Consider the following 14,033-nt stretch of genomic DNA (forward strand, 5'->3'; position numbering starts at 1 on the left):
CATCAGTGTTAGAACAACTCTTACACAGTCTCGTTACATCTGATATGTTCTATGTCTATATAGATATTTCCCACCTGGAAGGTCTCTAAACTCATACTCATTTATAAATGCTCGAGAATGTATTCATATATGGAACTGCCCGTGATCCAGAGACAACACCCGCTGTAAACCCATAACTTGAGCTGGACTTGAAGCCCGAACAATTTTGTTGTGTCTCTCGACTCCTTGCCTGTTCACCTGCCCCACCCCACATTTCGAGGTCCCAATGCCCCGCTCGGCTCGGGACGCCCGTGTCATGCCGAAGGCAGGTAACGACGTAACGCCCCGATCGCTTACTTCTGCTAGTTCGATATACTGCCTCGCCTCATTTATTGCACGCCTTTCGGATTCCGGAGACATAATCGATGACCACAGACTCGGATTACCAATCTCTGCACGGTGCGCGAATCAAGGACACGACCCAGGGCGAGAGTAACGATCACGACCAAATTGAGGTAATGCCACGTGGTGCGGGGCCTCAAGAACCACGCAGTCTTCCCGCGGTCTGCTTCGAGCTCCAGGCCAAGGTCGATGCGCTTCTTTCCGAAAAGACCGATGACCCCGTCCTGCGGAGAGTTCAGGAACAGGTCGGGGTATCGATGAGTGTGATTCGAGATGCTTTGCGCCGCTATGGGTAGGTGCTGGGTTGGAACGATACATGATCAAAGGCCGAGGTGAAGGTGGGCCGGTAGTCGAGTGTCTTCCCGTGATAGAACAAGGCCAGCCGAGCTAACGTCTATCGCCATTGTTATCAAGTTCCGATCAACTCTCACTGTCGTACAACGGCGGCAAAGATTGTCTCGTCCTCCTCGTATTGATCCTCGCCTGTTTGCCCCAATCCCTCTCCCGGCCACAGTCCTCCCCGGAGTCACATCTCGCTCCGATAATTGACCGTGCATCGCCCGCGGGGCCCCAGAGAACGCCGGCATCACATGCCGAATCTCCATCCCAACACCTCCAAGCGATATATATTGTTTCCTCCGACCCGTTCGCCGAAGTTGAGGACTTTGTGGCGGAATCTGCCAAGCAGTACCACCTGGATCTTAAGCGTTATGCGCTCCCCATGCGACCGGCGCTTGAGGCATACTTGCACGAGTGTCCCGGCGTCAAGGCGATCTTCCTCGGCACCCGGCGGACAGATCCGCACGGCGAGTTCCTGACACATTTCGACCCGACTGACGCAGGGTGGCCGCAGTTCATGCGTATTCACCCCGTCATTGACTGGCACTACGTTGATATCTGGGCTGTGAGTCGAATCGAGTCAACGACTAGCGTCGTTCTGCATTACGTGACACGATGTTTGTAACAGGTTACTAACTTCCCCCCGTAGTTCATTAGGCACCTCCAGATACCGTTTTGTGAGCTGTACAACCGAGGCTTCACCTCTCTCGGTGGCGTCACAAACACACGGCCTAACCCGGCCCTGGCGGTGAGTGGGGATACGTCGACGTTCCGGCCAGCGTACGAGCTCAGGGATGACGACGAGGAGCGCCTCGGCCGAGATTAAGGAGAACCTTGCATGTTTAAGCGGCGGGGTGGGTACAGGAACCGTATGGAGGACACCCCCGACTCAACCCTGCTCCCAAGATCGGGGTGCGGTTCCCAGCATGTGCGGCGACGGAACAGGTTTGTAGATTTCGGGCCTCCTTCAACATAGCTATGCTTCATAGAGGATAGAGCGCCATAGAAGCGGCGCCGCGACCCCGGCGGCCGTCGATTCCTCACGGATTACGGCCCCGGAGAGAGGTCCGTGGAGGTCCGTGTGCATATTTTATTTCTTGATTGGAAAATACAAGAGGATAAAACTGTTCAAGACCAGCGTCCCGCAGCTACTACACTGACACTGCATACAGGGACACATGAACACCCATACAACGGCAAACACGGTCTCAGCTTGTCAGAGGTATTTGTTAAACCATATGAATGTACTGCTATGCCTAGTCCTCTGTCAAAGCAAAAGCCCTACCACACGTTACGCTCCGGCTGGCATCACATCTATGTGTACTGCCATGCACCAATAGTCCCGCTCGCCACCGAATTGATCTTCAGGTTAATCGGCAGGCACTCGGCGTACTTTTCGGCGTTCGTCGCATTCTTGGCCACCAAGTTCCACGCCGGGCCACCACCACCAGACGCGCGCGGTGGGCACGCGCCCCAGCCCCAGCCGGCACCGTTCAGGTTGATCAGGCCGCCGCCCTCCAGCGCCGCAAAGCCCGTGGTAACGCTCCCAGACGGAATGTTTGCAGAGTGTGCCTGGGTATAGCCAATATTCCAGTAGGGATCCAGGAACGCCAGCTGACCGCCGGGGACCATGACATTCATGGAGATGCCACCACCGCCAGCAGCGATGATGGTCTTGTCGCCCTTGGGGCACGAGTCCCCGACCTGGTCCGGGCAGTACGACTTCGTCTCGCCGTTGATGGTCCAGTGGAAGTCTGAGGCGGTGACAGGTTTGCCATGAATAGGCAGCCCCGGGTTGTCGGCGGTTAGGGTGAAGGGAATTGACGTGGCGGGCAGGAGGGCGAGCACGTTGTCGGTACATGAGTACATGAACTTGCTGTAGCACGCGCCGGCGCAGTTCGAGAGGGGCTCTCCGGCGGTAATAGGGCAAAGGAACTGGTTTTCGTGGCAGACATACTAGCAGACAACAGACGGTGATGAGCATGTGATTGGTGGTGTGGCGTGTGGCCGTATCCCGGTGGCTTTATGATTCAACGTACCTGAGCTGGGTCGTACTGCGTCTGACCACATGTCTTGAGATCAGCACCGAGGACACCACTAGCCAGCCCGGCAAGGGCAACCGCAGCGAGTGTGAACCGAGACATCTTGTTGAGATAAGGTTTGTCGTTTGTCGGGCGGTCCAGTGAACAGCGGGTATCCGTACAATGGCGCGCAAATCCTCAGTGCGTATGGAACAACGATAAATCGTCGTTCAGTGGTGGCCAAGGACAAGCTTTATAGAATCGCCATCCCCCATCGGCGGGTCATCGTCCCCCGGCACTCGGTGGTTGCTGGACGTTGCATCGCCGACAAGCAACGTGGGGAGAGCCGACAGGGGTACAGACTTGAGTATCTCGTATTTTAAGGTTCCATGAACGTTTTGTCAATTGGAGACGCAAGGCGCTTGTGAACGCAAGCGATTTCCTGGTGAGAGATTACATATCAGCTCAACACGGGTCCGCAACTAGCCCGCGCTGCTTCCGGAGTTAGAACACTCCAATTGACCTGCCATCATCTTGTCCCAAAAGTTCCAAAACATTATTCTTCACGGATAGTGTTGTGTTGTACAACTGTAAATAAGCTCAGAAGTCACCTCTCCCCGGGACAAATCATGACGTTGCGCGAGAATAGCCCCCAATCAAATCCCGAACCGAACAACAGGATCCTGGTGCGCGGCGAGCGCGGGTGCCGAGTGTGGGTGTGATCGACGGCCAAGCTTCTCGTATTCAGCTCCCCCACAACTCGCTAGACGGACGGACCAGCCCGGCTGACGGCAGGGTTGGGCAGGGCGACCGCCAACCCAACAAGGCGCGGCCTTGTTGATGGAGCGCAGAAGAAAGGAAAAGAGAGCGAGTTCCAAAATGGTGTCAAATCTTGGTCCACAGTCGAGTATCCGTAGCCGAGCTGGATCGTGGTGAGTGAGGCACGGGCAGGAGGCAAGAAAAAAGGCAAGGAGGTCATCCGCAAGGTGTGTTGTGTCGGGCAGAACCTGAGAGCAACGTGAAGTGTACTGTACACAGTAGTGTACACTCGCGAAACGGGGACCCTAGCGACTGTCTCTGGGAAACCACCAAGCAAGAGCTGGGTTCCAAAAAAGGGGGCTCCGCGAAACTTTGACCCAGCGATGGACGAGCCAAATCCGCTTCGAAGGTTGTATCCTGGCGTCCTTCACCGACGAACAAGCGCGCAACACACAACCGCCTAAGTCACCGCCTCTGGAACTCCGTCCCGCTCAACGAGGAACGGGACACGTGCACAAAGTGTGGTTCGGCTCCGCCCGCCTTGTCTTGCCCCCAGACAGATACACCAAACGTAACGACGCCACTTGCCGCACGCGGCCGGGCGATATCGGGCGAGAGGGAACGGGTGGGCGGACGGCACGAAGCGAGGGCAGCCACTTAACAACAACGCTAACCACGAATAAGATTGGCATTATGGGCCGCATATGCTGAACAGCGCTGACTGGGAATGTCGGGAGAAAAAGGCCCTCCCCTGACGGACGGCAAGATTAGATAGACAAAGAGCGGAAGCCCCCCACAGCGCTGCCCTGCGCTGCTGTCGTGCAAACTTACGTCGGGCGCCTTCTGCGCCTCTTCAGGCGGCTACTCTTCAGCCGTAGGATATAGCGTTGTTGAAGAACCGCCCTAATATAATCATAGATCCCTTCCCAGAGCAGGGCGATTATAACAACTGCTGTGACCGGGATCGCAATTTTCCAACTACTTAACAGTTAGTGGCTGCCTTGCTCAAAATCAGATTCCACGAAACATGGGGGATGGGGGCTTCACAAGTAACTGATATCCTCCTGGAGGACGGTAAATGGCTCGAAATTCTGCCCAAAATACCCAGTCAAAAACGTCAGAGGTAGAAAAATGATGGTAGCTATAGTGAGTTGCCTCATGGACTCGTTCTGGTGGGCGGAGATGGTGTTGAAGATGAGTCCAATCATGCCGTCGGCTGAGCTTTTGAGCTGGTTTAGGGTGTCCGTGATCAGAACACAATGATCGAGCACGTCTCCGAGGTAGGTGTAGGTCATCGGCGAGATGATGACGCCATGATTCGGATCGAGGAGATGGGACATGATAGCATCTGAGGGAACGTCCGCCTGATGGTCACGGAGGGCGTTGATCAGCGTTGTGATGGGATTAATGAACAACAATATTTTGTTCATCTCGGAGATAAGAATGTAGAGGCTTTTGGTGTGCCCAATATTCGGTCGGTTGAGAACTTCGAGCTCGATATCACCAATTACGTCGCCGTAGCAGGCGATCACGGGAATCGCCAAGTCGATGATCCCGTCTATTATGGCCTGTCCGACCATGGAAGCGTCGCATGACCTGCGGGCCAAGAAGTTAGCGATAGTCCACTGAAAAAGAGCTCTGGTACAAAGTTCATGGTACTTACTGTCGAAGAATGGTATCATTGGTTTGAAGCCGTCGGATGATGGGGGCCTCAATATCCTGCGCTGATTGCTCAAAAAAACTGATGATGCAGTTGTCATCGGTAAGAAACATGGACACCTGTTCACAGGCCACGGCTAGGTGCCTGGAAGCGAGAGCGGAATGCTTCTCCATGTACTTGGTTCGCGGGTCGTTGGGGGAGGCTTGGTAGCGCTGGAGCGTCCGAAGCTGACTGATATCCGCCAGGTCTGAGAATCCGGTGGGTTGAGTCTTGACATAGACCCCAGGAGAGGTAGCGACGGCGTGCTTGGCTAGCTTCGGGTGTTTCTCCTTTTCGTTGTACCCCTTATCACGGACGGCCTTCCTGAAGCGTTTCAACAGCTTCCCAACAGGTTTTCCGCTCTGCCTGCTGAAGGCGCTTTTTCGGCTTCTCGCATCGTCGTCTGATTCCAAATCAGAGTCTGAATCGTCGCTATCCGAGTCATATAGACGGACTAGTTTTTGAAGCGTCAATACGACGAAAGCATGTGTTGGGAACCTGCGAGAAGATCGTTAGCAAACCCAGTCACCATGGTCCGGTACCGCCACCCCGACATACCATTCCGCCTTGGTCCGGTTCCTTGTGTTCATGATATCCTCAATGGCCAACCTATGGAGGTTCTTACTGCGGCCCAGCGTTTGGATAACATCCCAACTCAGCCCATTGACATTGATCCAACGGCATGTTGACCATTCGGGGGCCGGCCGCTCTAGAAACGGAGCCAGTGTCCCGTTGACAAGCTTCTGTATCGAGAGGTGGTCTTGGGAAAAATCGACAACGGTAATATCGCAGGGTGCTTGGAGTGTTGGCATGGAGGCATGGCCGCCGTCGGGTTTGCTTGGATCTACGCCGGGTTCGGCACCGGCTAGACACAGGCTTGTTAATGGTCAAGGTAATAGGCAGTATGGTGCGGGAGGGGATTGTGGTCGAGGCGTCAACATACGATGCCAGCCAGGGCCAAAGTCGAAGTCCTCAAAATCATCGACGGTCTTAAAAGTCCCGGCGCGGGTCATACGGCGCCGTATGCCGGGACTTAGAGCGGCTTCGGCTTCAGTGTCAGAACGGGCGAGGGAGCGCATCGTTGTTTCAATGACCGAGTCGGACTGGGCAGTCCTAGAAAGGCCGGGATCCAAGCTCGACGCATAGTGGATGTGAGAGTCTCCTTCTCCGCTGCTGCTTCCACTTGGATCCTGAGGCGATTGCGCCGTGGGCGGAGATGGAGCGGGACCGGGCGGCGGCCGTGGTGGTTGTGGTTGCGGTTGTGGTGGTGACGAGGAGGTGGTGGTAGTTGCGAAATCGCGCGAGATGGGGGCCGTTCCACCCTCGGACCCTTCGCCGGGCATCTTTAGTTAATTCGAAGGTTGAGCGCAGTCGGAAGAGAATCACGAAACACTCAGTGGGTAGTCGGGTCTGTCTCCTGATGCCAATGGACGAGCCTACTTTGAGTGCAATGTGGGCAATTGGGCTCTAGGTTGAAAGAACATGTTAACAATGCAATACATAAGGATGCTCCCGGCTATGTAAGGTACCTAGGAAGATGGACATGTTGGTGACCGCAGACGCGGCACATGGAGGTGCCAGGGGCACAGCAGCAATCTGCACGATACCGTGGGTTAACCACAGGGCTGCATGCTGCACGCGAAATTTAAGTGGGTCCCTGGATGTCCGAAACCAACCCTCCATTCGCCCCTGGTACCTGGCCATGCTGGCCAAGCTGGCGTGCCTGGTTCACCTGAGTCCTCTCCTTGGCCGTCACAACATTGGCCAATCACTCTGCAAGACATTGACCAAGGGGGAAATGCCGGCACACGGCAACGACGCCGAGCATGAGGCTGAGACAATGAAACGTCCGTCAAAAGTGTTGGGGTGTCAAGTTTAACGTTATATTTAGACCAACCAACTGTCGACCTGTTTTGGGCAAAGCCCACAATGAGAATACGCCCATTTCTCAACATGAACGAGAGTGTACCGTATAATAAACGCACAGTTACGGATAACGCTGCCGTCCCTCAATCTCAACGGTTTTGAAAGTCGCTGTTTATGCTCAGGGGTAGCGGAACAGACGGCTCACTCCATGTCCAGTTATGATCGAGTCTTAGTGGTAGTATCACATCCCGCTCTAAACATCCCTAAAGATACATTTTGACAACACCCCAGATATGTACGATAGGAGGTTAGTAGGCCCGGAACCCGGAAAGCCCAAGCCGCGATGTGAACCTCATGAGTTCCGTACTATATGGATGAGTTAGGTAGATAGGTAACCCATGCTTTGAAAATGAAAACCACCGGCCCTTTTGCACTTACTATTGACCACCCATTAACAAGCCCGTTCTTTCCCTCTACCACATATGCCCTCTGCATATTTCCTGTACTTGGCAAACCACCTTTTCCCCTCGGGATGATAACCTAAGCCAAAACTTGAGAAATCAGAATGCGAGACTTCTAACGGTCCTTTGAGCAAGGGACACAGAGTCGCTCCCGGCCCAGCTTCTGGGCAAGAAAACTTCTCGCCTCAACATTTACTTACATCCAACCTACGAGATAAAGTGCTTGACTTCTGCGCCTCTCTTTTTGGGCACTTTAGGCCAATGCGCGCTCACCGTTTACAGGCGAAGAGATATCACAACTGCTGCCGGTTTGCCGGACTCTTTCCCACTAACCTCATCACATCCTCGCGGATTTCTTCCATGATCAACAAACTAACCTCTTTGGCATCCTGTTGTTCCCCAAGCCTGGGCGGGTATGCCAAAGCCATCTAACTAGAATTCCGCGTATGGAAACTCCCTCGACATCTGAAATCCTACATTTCTTGCCGCAACTCAACTTTATTTCCAATTACCATAAACCCCGACTTGCTTAACTTCACTCTCCGCTCTGCATTGAAGCTAACAATCCTAGTTCACCACCAGATCGGTGAAAGCAGGGCATTCTTTGGGTTAGACTGCCCGTTTATCGAGAGAATGCCGACAGAATAACCACCGTACCTGAACTACGGTCGCAACTACATCAGAACTGATAATTTCATATTTACCCCAACACCGGACCGGTGGGACCTCCTGCAAGTTTCTACCTTCCTCGGAAGTTTCAAGTTTAGCCTCGTCTGTGTTTTTTCCACCCTTCCACTTTCTCATATTATCCTGCTTCTCGGGTCCCATCCCACTCTTTCAGACCAACCATGGCCGCTCCACCAGATGAGGCCGCCGGTGCGGACGGCGCTGCGCCCGTCAGCCAGTGTCTTGAGATTCCCAGAGCTCAATCTTCCGACACATTCGGATCATATCCCACGCCGCCGCCAAGTACGTGCCCCCCTAGCCCTGCTGTCGAGTTACTAGTTTTATTCTGCCCCTGGGGGTGTGCTAATACAAAACAGGTACCCGTAAGCCAACCAGCGAGGCCCCAGCCGCACTTTCGGGTATGAAGCGGAAGAGTGACAATGGCACCGAGAGCAGCCATGACGCCAAAAGACACCAGCCAGAGCAACACACCGGCTCATCACCGGAACCCTAGCCTGCTGGGCCACACACACCCGTCAAGAACCACCAAGACGATGAGTTATCGATGGTTCCGGACAAAAAGGGACCGGACACAATCCCATCTCTGCCCGCCGGCCTCGGCCATTCGGATGGGGCGATGCCAGGACAGGACACATATGGTGACGATCCAAAAGCCGAGCAAGATCGTAAGCAGCTCGGAGAGGCAGTGTCATCATTCGGCCCTGGACGGTGCAAGCAGGCGGAGGGAAAATGGAAGCTCGAGGAATTTGGGACATCTCTCCATGACCACCAGGTAATCGGAGTGTCCTGGATGCTGAGCCAAGAACATCAAGAGACCGCCCCTCAAGGGGGTATTCTTGCGGATGAGATGGGCCTCGGAAAGACGATTCAGGTCCTAGCTTGCATGTCTCAAAACAAGCCACCGAAGAGAGCTAAGCAAGCATCAACTCTCATCATTGTGCCAAAGAGACTCCTGGAGCAGTGGGAGGAGGAAATCAAGAATCACATGGTAGGTCGAAATTGGAAAGATGCCATTATCTACAGCGCAAAGAAGGGATTGAAAAGGGTGGATATGGAGAAGTTTAAAATCATGTAAGCTCCGAATTTCTTATTGTTGCAGTGCATCCGTCCCCACAAGAGCTGGACTGACATTAGGTTTCAGCCTCACGAATTATGCTCAGGTCCAACGGCAACTACCTTCGGGTAAAAGACTAGCGGAGGTTGAGGAACTAAAGCAAGATGGCGACGAGAAGTGGAAATCCGTCCTCAAAAAGCATTGCAAGGGTCCTCTATTCGAAATTGACTGGTTCCGCGTTGTCCTTGACGAGGCCCACTATATCAATAACAGGGACAGCAAATGTAAGTCTTCAAGTTCTTCCACATCCTGTGGCAAGTCTTACTCTACCAAGTACACCATTCTGACCGACAAGCAGCTTCAAGGGCGTGCAGGCTTCTCTGCAAGAAGTATAGCTGGGCTCTGACCGGCACCCCCATGACGAGACGGACGGTGGGTTTGTTTCCTGGTAGGAGGCTGATATGTTTGCTGACTACCTGGATTTGCAGAGCTCTTCCCGTATCTTGACTTTGTCAGGTCTATGGTAGAGGGCTACGGTGACTTTCGAGCCTCTATGGGTGATGCCGGCGATGTAAGTTTACACCTATCCGTACGGGATATCCTCAGTCCCGCTCATATGGGGAAAAGGAACAACAGAAGGCACAACTTCGGGCAACCTACAACGATATGTCACTGAAACGGTAAGTTGATAAAACCCCTCGCGTGGCCGCACCTTCCCAAACCCCACCTCATGGCCTCTGCTACAGCCAATTTGCTGCTAGATCGCTGACGCCTAGGATTGAAGATGTGCCGAGGATAGATTTATGGGTTGGCCAATTCTCCCAGTCCCCGAACGCCAGCCGCCCGAGGTGCTTATAGTCAAGTTCTCGCCTCTCGAGGAGCAGATTCACAAAAGGTTCCAGGCTGAGCTCAAATCCCTCCGCGAGACGCCGGGCAATCAAAGGCCGCCTGGGCGAATTAGGGAGCTGTTGAACTCCATGAGATTTTTCCCATCCCATCCGGCACTGATCGATCCCAACTTTTTATCTACCCCTTTGAACCCGGCCCAAGCTCAAGAGAACTCGGGATTTGTGGGCAGGGGATGGTGTGGTTTACGGGGACAAAGGGGACAGCGACAATACGGGGAGGACTACCAGCCACCTGGAGAATGTCGAGAATCAGGACTCCGCTGGCGACAGGATGGTGATACCCGGAGACACTATAGATCGGAAGCATACTGACACCGAAGAAACACGCGGCCACGCTGAGGGAGGGGACACGGGCACACCCAAGCGCAGCATGGCCATCTTCACTATTTCTGTAGGTCTTGCCGCAACGTACTAGCCCGGCCCCACATGACGGAGGTAAGAGAGAGCTTTGAGTCCCTTTCCCAGGACTGGACTTGGGATATGGGATGAGGAGCAACTGCTGACGTTGTTGGCGCGGGGCGCCTATATAGTGCGGCCACCCGTTTTGCAAGATTTGCCTGGCGAACCTTCTGCGGAAATCAGGGAAGTGCCCTGACTGCGGCAAAGACTTGACAAACGGATATGAGGTAACAGGGGGTGAATGCTACAACCAGCCCCTGGGATACTTCAAAAAGGTAAAGAGGGCGGTTGGGGGAAATCGTCTGGGTCCCAAGGGAAACAAGAAACGCGTGCGGAAGCCTGGAGACGACGAGCTCGGCATACAGCCGCGGCTAAATCCCAAGACCCCGGTCAAGAAGGCGAAGCGTGGGGGAAAGAAAAGGGCAGCAAAAGGAAAGAAGCGAGCGATCAAGGGTGCGGGCACGCTCAGACATGTCGGGCGCAACGCAGGGACTTTCCTGAGAGATTGCGACAAAAGACCTTGGGAACCCATCCCACACTGTGCCAAGACGAAGGCAGCTATAGACCTGATCTTGAAGTGGTAGGTATTCATTTGTCCACTCTTGTGGCGAGAGGTTGTTAGGGTAGGTGGATGGTGGATGGCTGACACGGTTACCAAACAGGCACAAGGAGGCACCGGACGACAAGATCATCGGTACGTAACTAAACCCAGTTGCTATTGGTTGATAGCGGGGACTTGGAAAAAAGGAAGAAGAAGAGGCTAATTGTAGACTAATACAGTGTTCGCGCAGTGGATTCCAATCCTGGCTATCTTGGGCAGGATGGTCTTCCAGAATGGGTTCAAGTTCGTCTACCTCTGGGGCGAGATGAACCCCATCCGACAGGATATGTGTATCCGGGCTTTCCAGGAGAACCCGGACATCAAGATCTTGGTAAGCCAACCCGCGCCTATAACTACCGTAGGTTTCAGCAGCTAGTTAGGACACGGACAACTAATCTACTAACACGGTCCGCAGCTCATCTCGGTCACCTGCGGCGCTCACGGTCTCAACCTGACCGTAGCCAACCGCGTGATTATGTATGATCACTGGTGGCATGAAGGTTGGGAGCGCCAGGCGTTTGCCCGAGTCCACCGCATCGGGCAGCAGAAGCAGGTGCATACTGCCAGGTTACTGGTTGCGGGATCCATGGACGAAACCGTCCTTAACATCCAAGCTAGGAAGCGGGAAGCCATTGCTGCTGCTGTGGGTTGTCGGCGCGGCGATGAAGAGTGTGGCGTGACCATGGACGAGATATGTGAGGCCCTGGGTGGGGAAAAGGGGGATCTTTCGAGCGAAGATTTGGAAGTGATGTAACTGACGAGATCCAAGAGAGCGGACGTGAGTGATGGGGAGAGAAGTGATGATGAGTACGATGCGGACTCGGAGAGTGATGTGGATGAGGGGGGCGAGGAGGATCCCGACGATGAGGATTACCGTAACGAGAGCGACCCTAACACCGACAGTGAGTCTTCGGGTGACTCGTCGGAAGACGATGAGTAAGGAGGTGGACTACGCGTTTATGGAGGGGGGGGCTTGTCGTTCCCGGATTACGCCCAGGGAAAGGGCCGACGGCATGGCATGGAACAACACCGCATAGGAGTCTTTAATTTTCCTTTTCCTTCTTCTTTTCTTTCTTTTATTATTGCTGAAGACCCCCTCCCAGCACCATCCGGCACGATTCAGCACCATTCGCGGTCGATTTGTTATTTTCTCTTTGCCGATTTAGCCAGGCATTCGCGCATCTAGGGCTATTTCACCGTGGGTCATTTACGACGACGGATGAAGACCTAAAAGTTCGCTTAAGAGGAGGTGGAAAGGACCGGGGATTTATTTCTGCCTATTACCTAGTTTCTCAAAGCTACAATCAATGAGTTTATTACAGGCTACGAACTCTTCCTGGAGTGAGCATAGGCCTCTTAGGCACAAGGACCCTACGAGTCGGCATTCACCCCAAGGGTCTCCTTCTCTTCCTCGTCAAGAAGTCCTAGAGCTTGCCTGCGTGTGGGAGCATTGGGATTAAAGTACGGGACCTCGGCAAGCGAGGTGACTCGAGTTCCGTGGCGTGGATGTCGTCCGCCGTAGTCCCAGCTCGCATTGTGAATGGTGATTCTGTCGGTTGTCGGTCAGTCAGTCAGGGGCTGTTAAACCTCCAAACAGCTACTAGACATTTAAAGAGAAATACGACAAGGGATTACTGACCTGTTATCCCACAAGGCGCTCGTACCCGGTGTCCACCGGAACCGGACCTGGATATCCACGTTCCTCTCATACACATCCAACAAATACCCCAACACCAAGTCACTCTCGGCCTGGTCCAACCCCACAATCCGTACCGTCATCGACCGGTTTACCCACAGCGCCTTCCACCCCGTCGCTGGATGCACCCTCACCAGGGGGTGCTCCCTCTCGACAAACTTGGGCCCAGCCCCAGGGTTCTCCCGGTCCAAATACGCATGCGCCGAGCGATAGACGGCCTTCTTCCCGTCAATAAACGCCCGGAACGCGGGCGAGAGTTTCTCGTAGGCGCCGTAGCCCGATGCCCAGAGGGTATCGCCGCCGAGAGGGGGGACGGTGTCGTTGTGGAGGTGGGTGATGCCTGCGGGCTGACGCTCGTGGACGAGATCGGTGTGCCATTGGGAAGCGCCCCCGGGACGGCGGAAGGTGGAGGTTCGGCCTAGGTCTTGGGCTTGCAGGTCGGGCCAGATCACGGTTACGCCGGGGAGTTGTGGGACTTGGGGACCTTGGGGCTGTGCGTGTCGTGTTAGCTAGGCTTTTCTGGGCAGGTTTGACAGATTAACGAGTTTGAAGGGTTAAACAGATGGCAAAATTCAGGGGAATCTGTGAGAATTCTGAGGAAAAAAGAAAGGGGGGTTGCTTACATGGACTTCAACCTCGCCGAACCATTCGCCGAGCTCCTTCTGTTTCTGGGGTGTAAGGTCCTGGTCTCGCAAAAATACGACGCTCCGCTCAGCAATAAGCAGAGCCAGCTCGTCTCGCTGCTCGGGGGTGAGGTCCTTGAGCTGGATGCCCTCGATCTCCGTCCCAATATGGGTGGTGAGATCGGTCACCTTGGTCGCGGCCGAGAGCAAGTTCTTCTTAGACTTGTCGGCTCTAGCACCAGCATCCTGATAGTGGCGTTCTTCGCCGCGAATCTTGTAGACCTCTTGCAGATACAGAGGAGCGACGGGCCGGTAGGGGTAACCGCCCGAGAGGTCGATGCCGGCCTTGGTCAGCCGCTGGAGGGCGGGTTCAGGGAGGTCGAGGCTGTTCTTTTTGGGCCGGACGGGCTCCGCGACAGTGTCAATGGTGGATGCTGGCGCCATGGTTGTTGTTGGGTCGAGACTTGATGTGAGCTCTCGGAGGGGAAGGGGTGTTGAGCTGTCCTACCTATACCTAGGTACCAGATGATAAGTACTGC

The 14,033-nt window shown here is 54.3% G+C and overlaps 5 protein-coding genes across 5 annotated transcripts; 2 read left to right on the forward strand and 3 right to left on the reverse strand.

The window, feature by feature from the left end:
• Positions 1-404: 404 nt before the first annotated feature.
• Positions 405-1,546, forward strand: C8A04DRAFT_34448 (uncharacterized protein; the record flags this gene model as incomplete). Its single annotated transcript, XM_062782826.1, has 3 exons — positions 405-673; positions 796-1,285; positions 1,370-1,546. The coding sequence occupies 3 exons, from the start codon at positions 405-407 to the stop codon at positions 1,544-1,546; spliced, it is 936 nt and encodes a 311-aa protein (XP_062640246.1).
• Positions 1,547-2,034: 488 nt separating this feature from the next.
• On the reverse strand, positions 2,035-2,864 carry C8A04DRAFT_25067 (carbohydrate-binding module family 52 protein; the record flags this gene model as incomplete). Its single annotated transcript, XM_062779418.1, has 2 exons — positions 2,035-2,676; positions 2,760-2,864. 2 exons carry the CDS (start codon positions 2,862-2,864, stop codon positions 2,035-2,037), a joined length of 747 nt encoding a protein of 248 aa, XP_062640247.1.
• Positions 2,865-4,327: 1,463 nt separating this feature from the next.
• Positions 4,328-6,542, reverse strand: C8A04DRAFT_9416 (uncharacterized protein; the record flags this gene model as incomplete). Its single annotated transcript, XM_062785473.1, has 5 exons — positions 4,328-4,478; positions 4,548-5,096; positions 5,164-5,697; positions 5,758-6,064; positions 6,143-6,542. The coding sequence occupies 5 exons, from the start codon at positions 6,540-6,542 to the stop codon at positions 4,328-4,330; spliced, it is 1,941 nt and encodes a 646-aa protein (XP_062640248.1).
• A 2,287-nt stretch (positions 6,543-8,829) lies between these two features.
• C8A04DRAFT_9299 (P-loop containing nucleoside triphosphate hydrolase protein) lies at positions 8,830-12,115 on the forward strand (the record flags this gene model as incomplete). Its single annotated transcript, XM_062785435.1, has 11 exons — positions 8,830-9,284; positions 9,355-9,551; positions 9,626-9,703; positions 9,756-9,842; positions 10,093-10,337; positions 10,545-10,610; positions 10,706-11,154; positions 11,237-11,268; positions 11,355-11,506; positions 11,591-11,920; positions 11,945-12,115. 11 exons carry the CDS (start codon positions 8,830-8,832, stop codon positions 12,113-12,115), a joined length of 2,262 nt encoding a protein of 753 aa, XP_062640249.1.
• A 431-nt stretch (positions 12,116-12,546) lies between these two features.
• C8A04DRAFT_34452 (uncharacterized protein) lies at positions 12,547-13,938 on the reverse strand (the record flags this gene model as incomplete). The annotated part of the gene is made up of 3 exons (XM_062782827.1): positions 12,547-12,724; positions 12,815-13,362; positions 13,495-13,938. 3 exons carry the CDS (start codon positions 13,936-13,938, stop codon positions 12,547-12,549), a joined length of 1,170 nt encoding a protein of 389 aa, XP_062640250.1.
• Positions 13,939-14,033: the final 95 nt, after the last annotated feature.

This window comes from Dichotomopilus funicola, assembly GCF_033296635.1.
Source record: "Dichotomopilus funicola strain CBS 141.50 unplaced genomic scaffold C8A04scaffold_5, whole genome shotgun sequence".
NCBI lineage: Eukaryota > Fungi > Ascomycota > Sordariomycetes > Sordariales > Chaetomiaceae > Dichotomopilus > Dichotomopilus funicola.